General features: G+C 37.3%; 1 protein-coding gene across 5 annotated transcripts in view; it reads right to left on the bottom strand.

Annotated features, from left to right (window-relative positions):
* Positions 1-334: 334 nt before the first annotated feature.
* The window catches only part of NRDE2 (NRDE-2, necessary for RNA interference, domain containing), a 29,118-nt gene continuing 7,889 nt past the window's right edge, over positions 335-21,563 (bottom strand). For 2 of the 5 annotated variants that reach the window (XM_061359944.1, XM_061359947.1), the window contains exons 3-14: positions 20,031-20,252; positions 18,984-19,133; positions 17,077-17,539; positions 16,469-16,871; positions 12,664-12,797; positions 10,537-10,657; positions 10,118-10,296; positions 9,555-9,941; positions 7,545-8,473; positions 5,177-5,315; positions 2,102-2,173; positions 335-1,157 (exon numbers count right to left, since the gene is read on the bottom strand). In XM_061359944.1, the coding sequence (XP_061215928.1) occupies positions 1,032-1,157; positions 2,102-2,173; positions 5,177-5,315; positions 7,545-8,473; positions 9,555-9,941; positions 10,118-10,296; positions 10,537-10,657; positions 12,664-12,797; positions 16,469-16,871; positions 17,077-17,539; positions 18,984-19,133; positions 20,031-20,252 (3,325 nt within the window). In that variant the 3' untranslated portion in view covers positions 335-1,031. Of the gene's footprint in view, positions 1,158-2,101; positions 2,174-5,176; positions 5,316-7,544; positions 8,474-9,554; positions 9,942-10,117; positions 10,297-10,536; positions 10,658-12,663; positions 12,798-16,468; positions 16,872-17,076; positions 17,540-18,983; positions 19,134-20,030; positions 20,253-21,563 lie in introns of those variants that run through there. The other 3 variants (XM_061359946.1, XM_061359948.1, XM_061359949.1) reach the window with 2 other exon arrangements.

Here is a 21,563-nt window from a genome sequence, read left to right as displayed (position 1 = left end):
AGTCAGTCTTATAAAACAAATATGTAAGTGTCACAGTTTAACCATATCTTTAAATTTACTATATTTCATAATACTTCTCTAGGAGCTTGCCTAAAGACTCTTGGAATAGAAACTATTAATCTAACATTCATGTTTTGACTGCTTTGCCACCTTTGGTGAGGATTAAATACAGACTAGACGTCTACTTCCCTTATGATGATTGCATGTATTTAGGTCAAAAGAGAGTAATCAGTTACAAAAACTTGTTTAAAAGTGAGCTGCTTAGAGATGCATTATGGATACAATCTCAGTTTTAATACAATTAGTTTATTAAATTAAATAAAAATAATTCAAGTTCCTTTTGATTTTTCAAACAGGTATATTTTTCATAAATATTCATATTAAAAGGGTCATCTGTCAAAACATATGAGCCTAAAATAGGTGCCTGCTCAAGCAGAGATTCAGCCTGTACTAACAGTTTATATACAGATGTAATGTCTGTTTGACTCTAGTTATGTATACACGCACACGCATACCAAGCTGAACAAAACTACTGAAGCCTGCCAACTGGGGGACAGTGGAGCATCTATTTGGCAGATGTTTATTTCCTGTGCTGCTCACCAAACCATAGTTGGCATGTACTGACTCTCTGTTGAACTCTAGGGAATGTAATTTCAAACAACAAAATAAGAAATGTGGGCAATGTTCAGCAGGAGGCTATTTATATGAGGGTATCCTTCTGCAGGAGCCAGCAATACTTCAGAGAAATGGATGCATTTTTGTGGGCAAAATGCAGTACTTGGCTCCAGAATACTTGCAGCTAATGGAACTCCATTTGCATGGCAATTTATATCAAAGCTTAAAAAAAATACAAAGAAAACCAACCAAAAAAAAACCCAAAAAATCTCAGGGGAAAAAAAAAAAAAAAAAAACTACAACAAAAAAACCCATAACATCCGGTCCCAACAGAGTTCCTGTTTGGACAGAGATAGGTGCAACTGTCCATTTTGGAACTACCTTCTGTACTTTCCCTGCTCATCTCCAGTCCTTTTTTAAACCTCTAATAGCAGATCCAGCTCTTCCATAGGCAGCCGCACTCTCAGTTCTTTTTCAGTCATTAGGTCAAGTGTCTCCTGCAGGTCATCAGGGAAGTACTCTACTGCATCCATATAGAGTACCTAGAAAGACAATGAGAACCATTTTCTATGCCATCTTTCTATCACAGCAAGAAACATAGTATATAGAAGCAAAGAGATACACAACTCCATAGAAACAATGTCAGAAATCTTGCAGAATCATAACATCTCAAGCGCAAAGGGAGTCATAAGGATCCATGCTCCTGGCAGGACTACGTAACACTAAGCCATATGACTTAGGAACATCATCCAGATGCTCCTTTAACTCTGACAGGCTCGGTGCCATGACCACCTCCCTGGGAAGCTGTTCCAGTGATCAACCACCCTCTCAGTGAGAACCTTTTCCTAATTCCCCATCTGAATTTCCCCTGTCACAGCTTCATGCCATTTCCTCATGTCCTATCACTGGTCACCAGAGGGAGATTGGCATCATCCCCTCCACTGCATATGCTACTTTAAAATAACACAAACAGAATTACTACATCTGCAGTGACACCAATGTCTAATCAAGTCTTTTCCAAGTCTTACTAAATAATTTCACTCCAAAAGATACAACGTAGGTCAAGAGGCGCTGGAGCATTTGCAGCACACATAGACATTACTGAGGAGCTGCATGTGCTCCTGAATAGTTTCTGACACTAAGCTCTAGATTCAAGTTTATTTGCCTGCATATTTTTTACTACTATGCTTACAATGTAACAGGGTCCGAAAGACAGGATCCATTCATCCAGAGGGGAATTATCTCCCTGCCTCATGCAATACAACACCCTTCTGTTCTGAAATGCAAACAGCACTGACCACTGTTTCTTTCTGTGTTGGATGCATCTCTTACTTGCAGAAAATCTTACAGTACCTCTTCAGAAACCTCTCCTTTTATTTGCACGTAACTCAGTACAACAACTACCGGTGTCTAACTTTTTTCTTAATTCAAATACAGAACTTCAAAAAATAAAGTATGATGCCAGGTTTATATTTTTTGTGCTTACCTTTGCCCAAGGACAGTTTTGAAGGGCTTTATAAAATAAGCCTTTACTCTCTTCTTTTTTTCCTACTGAAACCTGTGTGAGAAAAGAAAAAAAAAAGATGTTCATGTTTCAATGCAGTAATAGCTGGAATAATGAAACGATTATCTCCGAAACAAAGAAATTACTGCTGGAAAGCTCAGCATTCTGCAGAGGAATCCTTATTACTATATATTGTGGTTATGCAACTTGACAGGTTACACTCGTGATACTGCTTGCACTCTCCAAAGTCACTGAAGAGATGTTTTTAAGAAGCTGCAGGGCTTTACTTGTATGACAAATAACAGAACAAGGATAAGCAGAAAAAGCCTCTGCCAAGTATTTCAGTTAAAGTCAGTGCCTTTGCCTATTATTTGACAACAATACTGCAAGAGTGCAAATCATTTAGCAAAATTTACCCTATTATACTACACATATACTACACAGGAGCATCTTTATTACACTGAAGGCAATAATACATTATTTTTGTGCACTGGAGAGATCATGCCATACACATTCCCTTACTCAGCAGAAGCTTGTTAAGACCCTCACATATGGGTATGTCAAATTAGCATTTATCTGGAAGAAGTTAAAACTTCTTACTCCAAGTACTCATTCCACTATGTGATACAAGTACAGAGTACACAGCTACCATGAAGAGAAGAGTAGCAGAGGTCAGTGCTGATCAACCTCCCCAGCTTCAGTCATCCCAGTTAAAGGAAGAAATAATTACGATTTCTTGTGAAGAAATCTTTTTTAATTGGCTACTTTAAAAACCACTGGCTGTAGAAGAAACCTGTGCTGTTCTGGTGTGTCATGATCTCCCTTTACTGAATTGCAATGCACTTTACTCGCTACAAACCCTGCTGCCAGAGCTGTGCACTCAGATGCACACATGTTTTGCAGCTCTGCAAAGAGCTGTCAGTAGCATTCTGCCTCTACATTTTCACAGAATCACTGAATTTGGAAGGAACCTCTGGAGACCATCTGCTTCAACCCCTCTGCTCACTCAAAGCAGAGTCAGCAAAAGCAGGCTGCTCAAAACCATGTCTATTTGGGTTTTGAGTATCTCCATGATGAAGACTTCATAACCTTTGCACAACCAGTTTCAGTGTTTCATCACCCACACAGTAAAAAAGCTTTTGCTTATGCTTAAATGGAAATTTCTGTATTTAAATTAGTGGCCATTGCCTCCTGTCCTGTCAGTCAGCAGCACTGAGAAGTCTGGCTCTGTCTTCACACCTTCACATGGGGTATTTATACACAGGCACAGCATCTTCCAGGAGCCTTCACTTCCCCAGGCTGAACGATCACAAGTCTCCCAGCCTCTCTCTGTACAATACATGCTCAAACCCCTTACTCATCTTCATGGCTCTTGGCTATTCAAAGGGACCTGGACAGGCCAACAGCAGAAGATGGTGGATCAGCCACTCAATTTTTGTATCATCTGCAAACTTGACAGTAGATGCTCTCATCATCCAGATCACTAATGAAGACGTTAGAGGGCTCTGCTCCCTGGGGTACAGCACTGGTCGCTGGCCTACACTCGGACTTCACACTGCTGATTACAACCCTTTGAGCCTGGCAGTTCAGCCAGAGGTCAGCCCACCTCACTGTCCACTTACCTAATCCATGCTTCATCAGCTTCTCTGTGAAGATGTTATTGGAGGCAGTGGAAAAGCTTGCTAAAGTTGAGATAAACATCCACTGCTATCCCCTCATCCACTGAGCTAGTCATCTCACTGTAGGGCAGCTACCAGATTGGTCAAGCGTGGTTTCATAAACAATAAATAGGAATTTAAGAGAAACATTTTGTTTCAAAATATATATAAAAGTTCTGTGTATTTAAACAGCGAGAAGCTTTTTCCCAAAATACCAAAGACTGACTATCTAGACATACCCAAAGAGAAAACAGATCTACAGATCTTAAGGTAATATTGGGCAATAACAACTTCTTCCATATCTGAAAATGTTAATGTTTCTAGTTGATATTTCTTCTCTGAACAATGTTGTTCAAAGCTATTACTTTAAAAGCATTCTTTTCCTCCATCTTATTAGCATGTAATAAATGCTCGTTCTTGTAAAGAAGATACCTTCCATGAATGCATCATCAGTGATAGAATGCATACTGGGTGATTTCACTTGAGCATTTGTGCATACTGAAGTCTAATTAGTAGTTTGTAAAGAATAACAGTAATTCAATTGTACATCCCATACACAAGTTGTATAAAATATTTACAAGCACGTATTTTTATAGCAATTCATATAATAATTTATAGTACTTTTTATTTTTATAAAAGCAAGTAATATTAGGACAACAGGTAATAGCTTTAAGATGAAAAAGTGGAGATTTAGATTAGATATTAGGATTAAATCCTTTACAGTGAGGGTGGTGAGGCACTGGCACAGGTTGCTCAGAGAAGCTGTGGCTGCCCCATCCCTGAAAGTATTCAAGGCCAAGTTGGACAGGGCTTTGAGCAACCTGGTCTAGTGGAAAGTGTCCTTGCCTATGGCAGAGAGCTGGAACTAGATTTAAAGTCCCTTCCAACCCAAACCATTCTATGGTTCTATGATTTGTTTAGAAATGGTCACTGTAATAGTGCTACACAAGACGTTCTCAAACACAAACCAAGTTTCTCCTTCCCCTACCTCTTCTGTATTTCACAGCATGCTGACTGCTGTTCCCTGCCCATTTACTTTTATATTCTTACTAAGACTGGGTGCAATCCATCTATTGACACCTTATAATGTATTTTTCATCTGTGTAAGATGTCAGACAAATTAACTTGCCTGCATCTATGTTAACGCTTCAATGCCAGAAGCTATTATTCTTTTTAATCCATAGCATTACATTTCATTAATATTCCCAGCAATAAGAGCATGAAAATTCAAACCTTACCACCTTGCAAATCATGAGGTATGGCAGCATTTAGTACTCCTTTTCAAGCTACAGTATTGTGAATGTGTTCATAAGAAATTTCAAATATTATTAAAAAAAACAACCCCAAAGCAGCAAAACATCAAACAAACCAAACCGAAACCCACTACTACTTTTCTTACCAGGAAGTTCAAATACATTCTCCACAGCAGTGGACAATGGGTACCATTTTCACTCTGCACCGCGTGTTCAAACAGAGCTACAATCCTATTGGTTAGTCCAGTTTCAGGAATAGTAGAATGTACTTCACCAACATCTGCCCTGAAACACAGAGGAAAAAAAGAAACCAGAATCCCTTAAATCCAAGCTAAATGACTGCATCCAGGTAAAAGATCATAAAGATTAATGTACTCTCTGTTCACACAGCACTGTGTACTGCCAGCTTTTTGCATTTCATGCTACAAACTGTGAATGCCATAAAGCAGACTTTTAGCACTTGCTAATCTAAGTCAACACAGCTCTAAATAGGAAAATCAGGAAAATCAGTCTTGTGAAAATTCTTTTAGCATGTTGAAAAATTAACCCTGCCCAACTGGAGGAGATAATTTATTTTTGAGTACAATAATCCCTATCATGTGAACTAAAACACTTATCTTAGGCTTCACTCAAGATCCTTTATCATTCCAAGCTTGGCATAGCACCTCAAACCCAATTCAAGTCTATGTCAGCACACTGCCTTCTGCTGCCCAGACAAGCCTGTTCAAATTTACCCCTGTCACTTTTGTAAGACCATACACACTGGGTCTTGGATCAAGGGCTAGATTACAGCTCTGCATCTCAACCATGATTACAATAATGATTTGCTTTTTCACCCAGAATTTCAAATCCATGAAGTTTCAAGTATAATACAAAAGCAGGTATGTATTTTTCATTGAAGCACTGATTTCTATCTACAGCCAATACAGACAGGCTTATTTTTGATGCTTAAGCTTGAAGGACAGCCTGGAGCACTCATGGCAACATCACTTTTGCCTGTGTGCGCTCTCTCAGCCTGCCAGCTTGTTCCACTACCCACCCTTAACACTTGCTCCTAACTTGCCTCTTTTTTCAAGGGACTCTGAGGTTGTATTTCTTCTCATCTTAAACTTTCCGTGAGGGAAAACAATGAAATTTACTCTGCATGAAGTCAGACATTTAAAGCACTGTACCTCACACTGGCTTACACAGACTACTGCTTTACCCTTTGTGTTCATGTCTTTGAATGAATACCAAGCACTTAAACAAGCAGAAATACAAAACAGAATAGGAAATAAGTCCCACATAGTACAGACATTTTCTTAGTTTGTCACAACATCATAAACCAGTAGTTTTATGCATGACTGACAGGACATTTCTCTCTGTTGCAGTAGTTCAGCTCTGCTCTTGCAACATCCAACTTATCCCTGCACAAATATGACCTATAGGAAAGGATACACTAGCAGAGAACAATCTGGAAAGAAACTAAATGTCACAGAGAAAATAACTGTTCTGGAATTTTAACATCGGTTTCCAGTACCAATAATGAAAAGCTATCACAGTGTCAGTCTGTAATTAACAATAAATTGAATTACAATCCTTCTTTACATTTGGTGTCTGTAGAATTCCTATTACAATTTAGGATGACATACATTGACAGCTCAGGAATGTCACTATCATGCATGCACGCCTCTTGCCAGACTGTGGCAATCAAAGCAGTGGGAGCACTGTCATTTGAAAGTATACTGATAATTCTGTAATTTCATCAAGTGTGAATATTGTAAGCTTACAGCTATGCAAAGCTTCCAGATAACACTTTCCTAGAAATCACTGTTGCTATGTGCAGACACAAAGAACCAAACTGCCAACACTATTAGAGATACAAAGGTAGCAGCATAGGTAACTCCAAGCAATGGCTAGACAACTGTTACAGACTAAGCTTTAAGAACTAACACATACCTCTGTTCCCCACATCTCCTACACTGTGAGAAAAAAATCTGGGCCCAGACCAGACTGTGAATTAAGGAAATTTCCAGTATCTTTTACCTAGCAACAACCCCATATGAAAACTACTCACTATGGAAACAGATCTGCCACAACTGTATCCTGTGATCCAGGAGTAAAGTAGGGCAGTGAGCTCAGTCAGAAACTGCATCATAGCTCTGTATTACACTCCTTATTGCTGTAATATTAAAATGCAGCAGTTTATAAGCTCACAGGGTCTATCTTGGCCATCTAAGCAGGCTCTTAGTTATTTAAAAAAATACTTAAAGAAGTGTGTACCATCTTGGTATCAGTCACAAGTAATCGAACACAAAGCCACACACAGTGTGATCCAGCAGAAAGGACATGAGACTATCGCGCAGGTCTTTTAATGCTACGCAGGACTCTGCCACTGACTCTCGAACAAATAACCTTACCCAGCTATAGCTTCATCTGCAAAATGAGAACTATGATGGCATTCCTTCTCCTCTGTTAAATGATTAGACAGATTAAAAAAAAAAAGCATAAACATAAGGAGCGGCAAGATAATACCTCTGGACATTGTCAGTGAGGTTTTTTCTCATCTGCTCTGCTTGGATTGCAAACAGCCACGGCTCTAAAGACTTAGTAGACCTTGTGACACCATCAAAAAATCTTCGTGCTTTGCTAGCACTGTGAGACTTCCTTTCCACGTGGATATATGACCTCCAAAGAGACTGGTTGCTAGGATACCGTTTCAGAGCCTGGGTTAGCACCTCCCGCAGAGGATTCAAAGGATAAATACTGATTTTCATGTGGAATCTCAGTAAATTCGTATGCAGCAGTGTGACACCTTCGAGAGCGGTCGGAAGATTCTGAACGTCAAAATTCTCTTCATTATTTTCACCTTTCTGTGGACCAGAAACTTCAAGTTTTTCTGAAGTCTGTGCATATATCAGTACTGCAGCATCAATCCCAACAGTCAAATACTGGAACAGCGCATAACAACCAACCAAGTTAACCAGCTGATCAGCATCACTGCCCTGATGCTGATCAGAAACCGGCATTTTACTGAAATGATCTTGCAGTGCTTTCTCGTATGTTTTACGAGCTTTCAACATATTCACAGATAACACTTGTCCACTATAAGGCACATATGGTCCACCCTCAGCCAATGTGGTCAATATATGAGCAGCACGTGACATAACAGCTACTTCTACACTTTCTAGGATTTCAACTTCCAGCTGAGCATAAAGCAGACTGAGGCTGCAGAGCTGAGGACTCTTCAATCCTTCCGCTCCAGCTGCACAAAGAGCTGTGTCAAATACTTTTCTGGCATCATCAATGTTACCAAGCAGCCACTCCAGGTAGGCATACAGCTTCCAGAGAGAAAGGTGGTTTCGGTTGTCAGGTGCTTTAAGGAGATTCTTGGCCAACTTTTTACTCTTTCTCCCTTGTGCTTTCAACTTCTTTTTGCTTTTTCCTTGAAGACACTGAACTACCTACACGCGAGAATAAACAGAACAAATTGAGAGGGATGGAGAACAAAGGAAAAACAAAAAACAACCCAAAACATAACCTCACAGCATTTTTTAGATTTCATTACTGTGTTTGTTCTCATATTGTTCCATATTTCACCACCAGCCAGATCTGTTGCTACTGAGTACTGCAAGTTGTCACAACTGCCTGTTGTCAGTTCACTCCAACACAGCCAAATTACACAGGCTTATCATTCTTACTCCTGCCACTGCCATTAAGTAATATCAAATCTCACACTTCTAAAAGGCCAACTGCTCAAATGAAGAGCTGCTAACCTGTAATGGTTGAGAAACGGGAAATAAATGATCCTGTCTGGCCAGATGCAGCTTACGACTAGCACAATTAAACCTCCAAGTAACTTTTCCCAGCGGGGAATGTGCTGACAGACAAATGTGGAGACTGGATGGGAAAATTACATGAGATCTGGTCAGGTAATGTTTGGGTAAGAGGCAGGGAACTTCTCCACAAAGAAACACAATACTAGACTTTTGAAGTGTTAGGAAGACAGCCTGGACTCTCATCCTTCTGTGGGCATCTATTAGAGCAGTTTTACTTAAATAAATCCATATTTAAGTGATAAGGTGTTATTTCCTTCAATAACATTACAAATTTAACTTGTATAGGAAGTAGTAAGTTACTTGATAAGCTCTTACATGGTATTGGGGATTATGTGCTTAGTAATATAGGTTAGTAAAAGTACTTGGCTGACTCGGTTTGCCTTTGCGGAAAAAAACATTTGCATCCATTCCTGGCTAGCATACAATGTATCATACAGTAACACTTATCCAACATTATGAAACAATATTTTGTTAATTGCATGCTGTGTGTAACACATACTGAAGAGAAGGGTTAGGTTTGTGGTTTGTTTTTTGTTGTTTTGGTTTTTTTTTTACACCCAGTGCAATCTTAACCGTTATTTCCTGATGTGAATACTTAGTCCTACAAGACTTAATTTTCAGCAATATTTATTCTAATTCAATATAGCCACTAATATACAAGAAAGCCATACATCACATAAGTGATTACATGCAGATTCCTCATTACCTTAGATATTTCATACTGTAACCAACAAATAGACAGGTTACATTTTTCCTTTCCTGAAAACAGCGGGAACAGAGCATGAAAAACATTCTGTATGAACTCCTCTCCTTCTTTGTAGTGGCCTATATGAGGTCTCCCTCGTAGCATTGTGTTCATATGACCAATACTGTTGAATCCAGAAAGTGGAAAATCAACAGAAGTGAGTGGCTTTTCATCAGAAAGCATACTGTCAAAGATGTTATTTTCATCCATGGCAACATAGAGGTTGGAAGGAAAGAGTTTCTTTGTACATGGAACTCCCAGGAATTGCAAAAACGAGTACAGTATTTGACGTTGAAGGTCTGGATTAGAAATCTGGATTAAAGATGGTCCAAGATCATCAAATAATACCTAAAAAATCCAAATTGAAACAAACACCATTAATTTATGCAATCAAACAGAATTAGAAAACTCGGGGTTTTTTTTTCCAAATGAAGAGAAGGATTACTCCTCTAAAATATCCACTGGCAATGAATTCAAATGGAAGGATAATGCATCTTATAATTATTTTATTATATCACAGTGACCTGTCTTTCTGGATCTTCACAATCTTCTTCAGCTTCTGTTTTGTTTTTGTCTGGCCTCCAAGGTAACCAATGCCTGGCTTCACGAGAATGTTCAATATCCAACCAAATTTGCCACCTGGGAAGAGTTTTATCCTTTATTTCTTGATCCTCATCTATCTCTTCATCATCATCATCATCATCTAAAGCCAAATCAGGACAAGCACACAAAATTATTGAAAAAAATTAATCCACCAAATGCAAAAGCCAGACTTCACTTACATGCTTTTCCCTGTGAAGTGTGATATACTATGTCTTAATCTTGGTAAATATTTTTTAAAAGTTCAATGCAAAAAAATCAGAAGAAACAGCTTGTACCACTCTAATCAAAATGTTCAAAAGAACACATGAATTTACAACTACACATATTGATATAGGCATACCAGCATTAAGAACAATCCAGCCGCCCTTTTCTTGTTGGTGCATCCATGCTTTCCAGCCTCTTGCTCCTTTTTCTCCAATTCGTGGTTCTCCACTATCCCAAAAGGGTTCAAAGAATTCCACCTGTTGGTTTGGGCAGGAGCAACCAAAACAAAACATAGGAAAATTATTTTTGCTGTTGTACAGACACTACCTGGGTCAACTGAAGTTTTTCAGACCCTAAAATCATTTATCTGGTTGCAACTTCTGTAGTTCAAGGCTTTGTTAGATGCTGGTAAAGAATCAGTAACAACGAGTACTTCAGTTATACCTGTGGCACAGCACGACTGTCACCAGCTCTTTTCATGAACTTGAAACATGAACATGGAAACAAGATTGTTTTTAAAAGGTATTAGGCTTTAAAGAAAGCAAAAGACTTCTGTGCCAAAGTCCCCTAGATGTGGCTTTCAGAAACCAAATCTCTCCTTCTCCCTATCTTCCATAGGGCCATGAAGAATTTGGCTAATGGAATCATAATTTGGACAACTGTACACCTATGGTCAAATCAAAGTGTTAAAGTTAGGCATAAATATGACCAGACTGAGGACAAGAGGAAAAGATCAGTAAGGCCATTCACCTCTCAGGTTTCAGGATAGTCAACAACTTCAGGGCATTTTCCACTGAATCAGAAGTCCAGAGTTCTAGTCCTGATTTTATCACTGCCAGTATGCAATCTGTCATCTTCACAGTCATCAATTGCCCCTGCTTTGTGTATACTTGGCTCTAATGATTGTCACTCTCTACTGTATGTTCTGCTGTATACCAAACCTTAGCTTGGACATAAATATGTCACTGTTAATACAAATATTAAGAACAGATTTTACTCCAAGGAAAATTATCAACGTATCAGAAAATGCAGGGCTTACAGCAACTCCTCATGGATTCATTCTTTGCTCCAAGTGAGAAATTGAAATGTGAAAACATTACAGAAACAAGCAACTCAAGACTGAGCTGTAACACTTCTGTAACAGGGCAGAATGTGCAATCAGCTGTACACCTGGCATTTTCTGTTTTCAAAAACTGCACCTTCCAACCTAAATACTGTCCTTTTAAACTGAGATTTCTTTGCATCATGCTTTCCTAAGAGTTTTTAGACATTACAGATAATCCTGAAGTTTTTCAAATTATTGCAAGTATAGCTTCATCTGTTTAACTATACCTGATCTCCTATCCTGCATAGCAATTATGATTGAATTCTTGTTCAGTCAGAGTTTTCTTGTTCCGTTCAAAGTTTTGGCTCTTTAAGAGAACGCTACTATTATTTGAACTACAAGACGGGCCCATTGGTGCATTAATCTAAAGAGCAAAAATAGAGACTCATTAGTGGTTGCTGGGCAAAGTGGTGAGGTAACAGAAGGAAATCACATTTCTGTCCTCTGTGGTAGCCCAGCTGCCTAACTGGTGGCCCTCCCTACCACTCATTAAAAAGAAAGCACCTGCTGGCAATTCAGTGGGATGATGCTACACTGGCAACTGCCCCCTCTAATATTAACTTACTGATTATTACTGGGTTCACACCCAATATCCTCCTGAGCAAATGAAGAGAAAATGTGATTTAATACTTTAACAGAATAAGTTGATAGAATCTCATGAGTCAAATAAAAGATACTTTAAAGAATTAAGGTATTCCTAATGTAGCCATCAAAGAAATACTGAAAATATTAAATAATGGAGAACCTAAGAAAAGTTTGCAAGAACTGTACAGAACAGAGATTATAGATCCTATTAGCTTTCTCCATCAACAGTAACAAAACAGCAGTAGTTTTGGGGAAAAGAAGCAGGGGAAGTTCTAACTAGATATGGACACTGGTCACCCAGCTCATTTTTTTTCATATTCAATTAGGAAAAAAAAAAGACATGAAATGACTGGTTATCACGCTTGCACTATATACAGCAGAAGCAGCCATTTGGCAGGTAGTTCCAGAGGACTCACAAGCATTTTTCCAATGCAAGCATCACCTTGAAGAACTGCAGAGTAAGTTGTGATTCAAAGTATTTCCCCATGCCCTTTAAAATTAATCAACATTTATCTGTTGCAACATTCTCTGTAACGCAAAAGGACATACATCCATTTAAATGGAAATTGTTACCTGTCCCCTTGTTGGCAGATCTTTTACGCTGTCAGGTTTAAAGAAGGTGAAGTCAATCAGAGCCTGAAACAAAGACACTGCTTTCTCAGAATGTCCAGCCTGTCTCAGAAAGTGGCACTGCTGAACAAATATAGCTGTAAAGTAAAGATAAAATTTTAATACTTCAAATAAATTTTGTTGCCAAGTATTGTATATCTGTGGCCTGTAACAAAGAAGACATAAGTAAGTGCTGTAGAGTGTGTTATTGAACAGTATCAAAATCCAAAACACAGGGAGCAGATATTGCATGTCAAAAACTAATGTCAAAACTGTTATAGTTTAATTAACTTTAAGACCTCCCACTTCAAATGCACCAAGAGATGAGTTTTTATTCATGCCACACAAGCACTGTTCTTGTTGATGAATAAAAGTATATATGCAATGCTCCCAACTTCAGTTTATCCAACATCTGTTAGAGTGGGCCACTACCACCTCTGAAGATGCTGGGCATTCTTATAATTCACACAGTAAGTGATCAGAACAAAAAACCTTTTTGCCTCTATGTTATATGAGCTAGTTACATCAGTAGTATGTCAGTAACATTCCATTTCATTTCAACTGTCATTCCCATTTTCTATTCCTTTACATAATAACTCGGTTAAGAGAAGTCTGGTCTTTTGGTCAAAGTATTACTGCTTAAAACTAGAGTCCTACCCCTTGCTCTTCAATAAATTATTTCTGTAATCACTGTCATATCCCTACCACACACCGAGTCTCAATTCTCAGCTTAGAAAGGGAAGTAAAGCCCCAGCTTCTCTATTCATAGATCTGCAACCAGAGTCTTAAACTAAAGAGCTGGAGAAAAAACAGTATTATGAAAAACTCTGTGTTGTTCAAGGACATTTCAAAGATACTCCATCACTCCAAATTACACTCAAGTCTTAACAAAACAGTGGATGTTCAAAAACCAAATTGCTTTAAATTATTATATTAACGGGCTTAAGAAAAAACCAAAACAAATCAAACCCCATAAATCAAGTCTTAAATAATTATAGTTTTGAAAACAGTTCTTCAAAAACTACTGTTTCTTCCTTAAATTCATTTGCTTTGGAGGATTTTAAACAATCAAAATATTTAAGTGGCTACATACACAGATCAACTGCTTCTTAATGACCATCTTATTTTTTAATACAAAGTGGTAAATTTACTCCTTTTACCTCTATTCAGATTTACATCAGAATTGTACACATAAAAAATCTGAATTCAGACAGAATATACAAACTAGGCATTTCATCTGATTTTCCTGCAAAGCCAGTGACTCTTTCTGGTAACGAAAACCCTGCAACTTCTGAAGGTATTTAAACAACAGAAAGTATGCTTAAGTACGTAATAAAACCTTCCAAAGTATTTTAACGCATTTAGGCAGTGTATTCAACTGACATGGAGTTGTCTTTTCCTCGCCTCTCAGCTTCAAACAGCTTTGACTAAAATAGTCTGAATGTAGAGAATCTCTCATTAGGACTTGCTGCCAAACAGGGCCAAAAATAAATTCTAGCATAAGATTTTCTGCAGGATAAAAAATAAAGATATTTGAAGAAATGCAAAGATCAGCTCTTTCGTTGGTTGGTTTTTGGTTATTTTTTTTTTTTGTGGTGAAAGCTGAAAAAATCCTGAATACACACTTAATTCAGGTCATGATGCTATGACAGTTCTGCAGCTCAACTGACCTGAAATATAAGGTTGTTTCTCTCCAGCCAGTAGGTATAATACGAAAACCAGGACTCCCTTCTCACAGGAAAATTTGAGAATGCTTACCTTCATCTGCTTTGTAATAACAGGTCTTAGTAAATCTAAAACATTACAACTTGTTATCTCAAAATTTAAGTAAAACTGATCTACAACTTAAGTTTGACCTGCTTTCTTAAATTTCATGTTGTAAAAAACCACCCATCTATTTTCAAGCAGATAGTACAGCGTACTGAATTGAACACTAGATGGCAGGGCCCACCACTATTTAAAATTGCCTCTCATACTTTGCTATCACAAAGGTCAAAGGTTGAAGACACAAGCCTACCAGATTTCCACACTGCTACTTATATCCTAATTAATCTGTGAAATTCTTTGTATATTTATCTTAATGAAAAATTTGGTAATCTTCCTAATAAGGACACTGGTAATGCAAATTCAGACCAAGAATTAAGATAGTTGAGTCACTAAAAAAAGATCTCAGATCAGTAAGTCTCCCCAGTGGAAATTTCTCCACTCCTATAATTTGAATTCAAAAAGTGGAAGGATGGGGGGGAACCAAACAAAACACAAGCAAACAAAAAAATAACAAAAAAAAAAAAAAAACCAACAAAAAAACCCCACACACAAACAAAAAAAACCAAACCTCAGTGTTCATAAACAAATTGCTACAGTATGAATACAGAACAAGACATTAAGAGTGGAACAGAAACACAAAGTTCAGCTCATTTTCATTTTAACCTATCTATTGACATTGCCAGCAAACAAGTATTTTGAAAAATGTAAATCAATTTAAAGGAACTCAATTAAAAAAAAACAAACCAGTAACCTTATACCAATGGATAAATAGTATTTAACAAGTCAAGTATGTTCTGTGCAGGCAAACCAAATGAAAGGAAAACCTTCCTGACTGGGGGGGGGGGGGGCTGAATAAAACATCTGTCCTGAGAATCATTCATTGTGATTGCACCCATGTGCCCAAGGGACTGAAACATTGGAAATCAGAGACAGCAGAAGCAATTAGAAGCTATCAGGCAGTATAATATCCACCTGTCAGCACAGGATTTTTCCTTTCCAGCAGTTTTTCCAGTGCTTGATCCAAGAGGAATCAAAGACCACAAAAGACCTGAACACCTGTAACCCAGCATCTCAATCTAACAATCTGTAACCCAGCATCTCAACCTGTTAATCCAGACTAGATATTGCATAACATAGCATCATCGCTCAAACAGCAATTACAGGACTTGAAGAAACATGGACTGCTTCACAATAGTCTCCTCTATATTTAAAATAATTCCTAAAAGGAAAAAAAACTAACATATTCATAGTAACACTAATATTTTCCCACCCTCAGTGTATTCATAATTTATAATCACAATGACCTCTGAGGCAGAGAAGCAAAATCGAAAAGGGATAAGTTAAGTCATTTAGCTTCAATTAAATTTAAAGGCCATGCCAGAACTGAGCATGAACTCATTTCATCCCTGAATCCAGTCCAGCATCCCAACCGACTAATTTTCTTTCCAGTGATAATTACATCATAAATTATAAGGAGTAGATACATGCATACAGTAAATAAAAATACATGATTACAAAGTATTACAGTTTAGAATTCTTCATCTACAAACTGGGATGCTAAAGAAAATTTCATGAGAGACTGCTCATGTTCCTTCTCTTTTCTGGATTAAAGTAATTACCTATAAAACTTCTCAACAAGAGAGAACTGATTCTTTAACAAGCCAACTTCTTATTTTTCTTAATAAATATTTCTCAAAGATAAAAGCACAACTCTTGGCTGTGGGCTGCAATTCTCCAGCCTTGACATTCCTACTGTAAACCACTCAGCACGTTGAAACTTCACTGGATGTTATATCACAAATTCCCTTTGGGAAAAAATAGCATCTGTTATATCCATATTTGGCTGGAATATCTGCTTTAATTCTCACCTAAGGCATCAGGATGACAGGCATTTCGAAGAGAATAAACACTTCCTGTAATACACAGGAAAGTCTATTCTTCTAGAAAATATAGTTAACTCCTATGAAGTTCTGACCGTAACGTGAAACAGAGGGAGCCTTACCTAGCATAGCTTCTTCTGTGCCAGGCAGAAGAGGATGTGATACCATGCTGCCGTCCCGCACAGCTGCCAATGTAGTCAAACATTTTCCGTAGAGACTATTGATTTTTGAAACAGAAAAAGTAGTGAACTGACTTTGACAGAACAGGAGATATTTCTTCCACAGCTCTGGACTATTAGGATGTAAGAAAATTAGCTTCTGCCATTCCTTGATCAAAGCTGGTGGCTCCCAGAATTCTGTGCAAATCTTCAGCCTGGCGAGTTTCAGATCAACATTACTTGGATTGCTTTCAATTGCCCTCTCCAAAATTGCTAGTTTCTTTTCTAAGATAAACTTCAGTGATTTTCGTCTTACTTCCTGCTCTCCCTTACTGGCATAAGGGCCAGGTCCTCCCAACAATTCATCCTTAAAACAAAAAGAAAAATCAACATTTTTACATTAGAAAGAATCATTACTAGAATCACAAGCAGAATGCTGACAATTGTGAAGATGAATTAACAGCTCATACTTCACCAATGGAAGATACACAGTCCTAACAAATGAAACTACAGTTAAAATGTTCATGTATTTGTTACTCACAATAAACAAGCAGGTCTGTCAGAATACATACCTGAAAAGAAACAAATTCCATCCAAGCATTAATATCTCCTGGGTTTTCTCTGACTTTCTTGTTATGTTCTTCCACTTTTGTCATTAGATCAGACTTAATATTTATCCCAGGCTCTTGAATTGTTTGCTGCGTAGTTTCAGGCTCACGGTCTGCACTCTTGCACCCTTTTCCTTGTAGCCACTGTAAAGTTGATGAATCATATATCCCAAGAGGATTTAACTCCGTTGCGCCTGAAGGATCATCAGTTTCCACTTGGGAAATTGGTATAAAAGTAGTTGGGCCAGATGGAGAAATTTTGCTGCAAACAGGCACTCCATCAGTGTTCAGCATCTTCACATTGTCCTTTGTGAAGTAACGCTCAGGTTGCCTCTGCGTTTGCTTCTTTTTTGATGCAGAACTGTCCAAAGTTACAGACTGTTTCTTGGCATCTATACCAAGACAGTACTCTCCTTTCCTTTTATATCTTAGAAGCAAAAATACAATTAAACATTTTCTAAAATACACATGAGAAAATGGAATAAGTAATACAAATTAACCCAAATAATGTATGCATACACCTTTAAAAGTGTAGGAACTTGGTAACTTTCTCTTTATTTAAGACTTCAATTTATGTATTTTTTCAGTGCCATCATAACTTTTATTGTTGTCATAATAAGCTTCCTCAGAATTCAACAGTATCTGCCATACCCAGAAGATTTTTTTTTCTTCTATCATTTTAAGCCATGTAGACAAACGTGGACAAAGAACATCAGACAGCATTATCTAAGGCTATTTAAATTAGATGATTTTAAACTGTAATTCAGACACCAGTAGTTCAGTCTAGTAATACCTTTCTGTACCCCTAAGCCTCTATCCATATTATATGCCAAGTAGGCAGTGGGCTGGAGAAGAGAGACCAGGCTTATAAAGGCCTCAATAAGTATGGATTAAGAAAGGAAAATGACATCTTAAACCATTAGCAAGAATGTCATTTCAGTAAAGTGGCAGACATAGTGATGTGCAATGCAAAAATAACAGTTTTCACCTCAAACAATAGCAGACAATCTGAAGGTAGCATAAAATTGGAATGGATTGTAACCAGGCAATTTTACTGCAAAGGCATACACACTACAAAAACAAAATCCATAAATCCTCCCTCCTTTACAGATGATTACTTTTTATATATACAATTTTGTTTCAGAACATCAAGAATCAGGTGTACATACATAATGCATGAGCCCAGCATAGGTTCCCTTGGATGGGCTTCTTTGTTAATGTGGCAAAATATTCTGAAGGGTCATCATAGTACCAGGGATGTTGAATATGCAATATCATCTATACTGATTTGAAATGCAGCAATGTGAAAGATACCCTTTGGTATAATGTCTGGGTGATCTAACACAGAATCTGCTTGCTAACAAAGTACCTGTACTCTGTGCAAGGATATCAAGCTACTAAAGAAAACAAACCTTTTGAAAAATCTACCATGAAATAATCAGTAAATTCTTTTCTCTTTCTGACAGAAACAGAACAATAGAGATCAAAAGGGGCACTTGCCCAGTGATCTATAACAGAATCTGGGATTTCTGTTGCCAAAATCACGCTTTTGAATCTGCCCCATGTGGGCACCTCCAGCTGCAGGTTCTATAAGCTCACATGCCTGTAGTCTGCAAGGATACAGGGAATATTTTTAGAAAAAAATTAAAATCACGCACTTCATTCCATTATTTCATGACACCTTTTCCCTTTGAAAATATCTATGCCTAGTGTAAAGCAAAATTCTGAAAAAACAAAAACCAACCAAACTACTCAGTTATCCTAACTTCTTGTCTCCAACACCAAGATATCACAGCCAGACTTAAGCTAATGAATCTTGAGATACTGACTTCATGATAGCTTGAATACCAATAGAAACCAACATACTGTACCTTGGTATGTCCCTTTGATACAGGGATTTGTAGGCCCAGTTTGAAGGGTCTGGCTTCTTGTCTATTATGAAGGTTTCTGTGGTAGAAGCCTGGATATCATCAAGCCAAAGAATGCGACTGCTGGTAGAATTTGATGTTTTCTTATCTAAACTGCAGAGAAGGAGAAATATATTCTACGCATTTCTGCACATACTCAGCATTCTCAAAACCCAGGAAACATTACATTTTGGTAGTTATTTAATTTTCTCAAAGTTATGCTATATGACCATTCTTGCAAAATCAGTCACATGCTCGGATAAACAACAAGTAGAAATACATTAACAGGACCATCAAAACAAAACACAAACACTGCTTGCACTTCCAAAAATTAGATTTGTGATTATGGAAGGTAGTAGCCAGATTAAAGCAATCAATTGCTTGGCAAACTATCATCTAAAAGCCATATATTACTTTTCTTAATAAGATGCTACAATTCAGAAAAAAAGAGGATCATCTGTATGAAGACTTTGCTGATTAGCTGTAATTATACCCATGCATTTGACAAAACAGTGCACATCAAAGTGGTTTATGGATTACAGTTATGCAAAAGAACGTAAGTGGAAATTGCCACCTGCCTCCAAACTGTAGACAACTATGAACTTCCAATCTGAATTCATGCTACAAATATGTAACTAAGTAAATGAGTTTTACTGTCTTGGGAAGCTTTCTAAAATTTCAACAAACCTACTGCATTTAGAGAAATTTTGTGGTTCAGGTTTCAAAACCAGTCTCCTGAAAATTCTGTATTCTCTCAGCAACAATAATTTATGGGAAAAAAGTAAAAATAAGCACCCTGAAACAATTTCAACTCTTTCATCTTATCATCATAAACAAGTGGTTCTAATTCTATCTTCATTACTCTGAATGCAGGTTTAAGCATATACAGTTTAGCAAAGAAAAAAAAAATCCTCCCAGTGGTAAGAATTTCATCCATAAAGCTGAAGAGATGAGCACCAAGTACAAGAATACAATGAATTTACATCTTTCATAGTAGTAATAAATACATACTTTGCTTCTGCTCCCTTTTTTTGATTTCTGTCACTTCCTGCACCTTTGTCCTTGATGTCCTTAATGTCCACATCTGATTCACTGTTACTGGAGTCCCCTCTGGTTTTCTTTTTTGCCTTCTTAGAGTGGTGATGTTTTTTCTTTTTCTTTTTTTTTCTTTTCTTACTTGATTGTTTCAGACTCTCGCTTTCCCCTGACAACTCTGATCTTGATGTACTCCTGCTTGGAAACAAGTACATATATAGCTATACGTACCTGAACAGTAGAACTGTAAAGAAATACCACCATAAGGAAGTTCAGAATCATTTCATCCTTTATCTTTATTCTCTCTGTATTTTTTGAGAAAAGAATTAACAGCAACACATAAAATACAAAGAACATAAATCTGTATTAAATAACAACTGTATTTTTTCAGCTGCTGGAATTACTGACAACCAGTTTAAGTTTTAATTGTCAAAAGCATTTTGATGTGTGATCTGTATAAATATCCATGTGTTATCAATGCCGAATTAAAGAATATGACTGAGCTGATAAAATTTCCTAATTTTGCCAGGACAACTTAGGTCAAGCTAAAAAGTATAAGAAATCTTTCAGGATGATCCGCAGAAGTGAAAAATCTGCACTTTTTTTTTTCCTTGTTTCTTTATGATTTATGTAAGACATATCAAAAACATACTTTTAAAAATCACTTTCAGATTAGAAATACAAATCTCACCAATTAAGGAGCCATTTTTGATAACTACTGAATTAATGTTATTACATAATATAATGTAGCAACAAACATTACACGCAACAGACAACTGACTTGAGATCACTCAAAGTACGGACAGTTTTGGCAAAACATATGTATAGCATTGCATGTACTATTAATACTCCCATATTTAATAATCAACTGAAATAATGGAGGTCTTCCCTAACCCTTAAAAGCACCAGCTCTCTGGTGTCTTTCAATAAAGGAGTGACAAGTCTCAATATCCCTAATATGTCAATAAAAGAAATGCAGTATTTTAATAGCAAGGCATCTCAAAAAACCCCAACCAACTTACACAGTCTAAGGGCACAACGATTAAAAAAAAGCCATGAGAGAACCATTAGCCAGCCTTTAAAACAAACACACCCACCAAACTAAAAAACTAAACCAACCTCCCCACAAAACCACCAATCATGTGGAGTAACTGGTTTATATTAAATTAAGAACACACCCTAGTAATTGGCAAAAAGACAAACATTTATCTACACACTAGTTTTTGACAAATTATTTTTCAAAGATTAATTAAATATGGTGGGTTTACTATGTCATCCTATCTGAATGATAATTTGCAAATTCCTTAGGTTTATGACATGAAAGTCCAGAAAAAGTTTGAAGAAATGCAAGCAGAATATATTGACTGATGAACAGAGCAATGATTGCATTTCAATCACACAATGCATATAAATGTAAGAATAATTATACAAAAAGATGCATTCAGCAGTGCTTGTTAGTATAAAGGTATATTCTATCATGACCACCAACACATTGTAAACATAGAAGCT

This window comes from Neopsephotus bourkii, unplaced genomic scaffold (assembly GCF_033783945.1).
Source record: "Neopsephotus bourkii isolate Nb327-2 ecotype Australia unplaced genomic scaffold, CSIRO-AGI_Nbou_v1 NB_998, whole genome shotgun sequence".
In the NCBI taxonomy this organism is placed as follows: Eukaryota; Metazoa; Chordata; class Aves; order Psittaciformes; family Psittacidae; genus Neopsephotus; species Neopsephotus bourkii.
The sequence above is the reverse complement of the archived record's forward strand: the minus strand, read 5'-3'. Positions and strand labels throughout refer to the sequence as shown.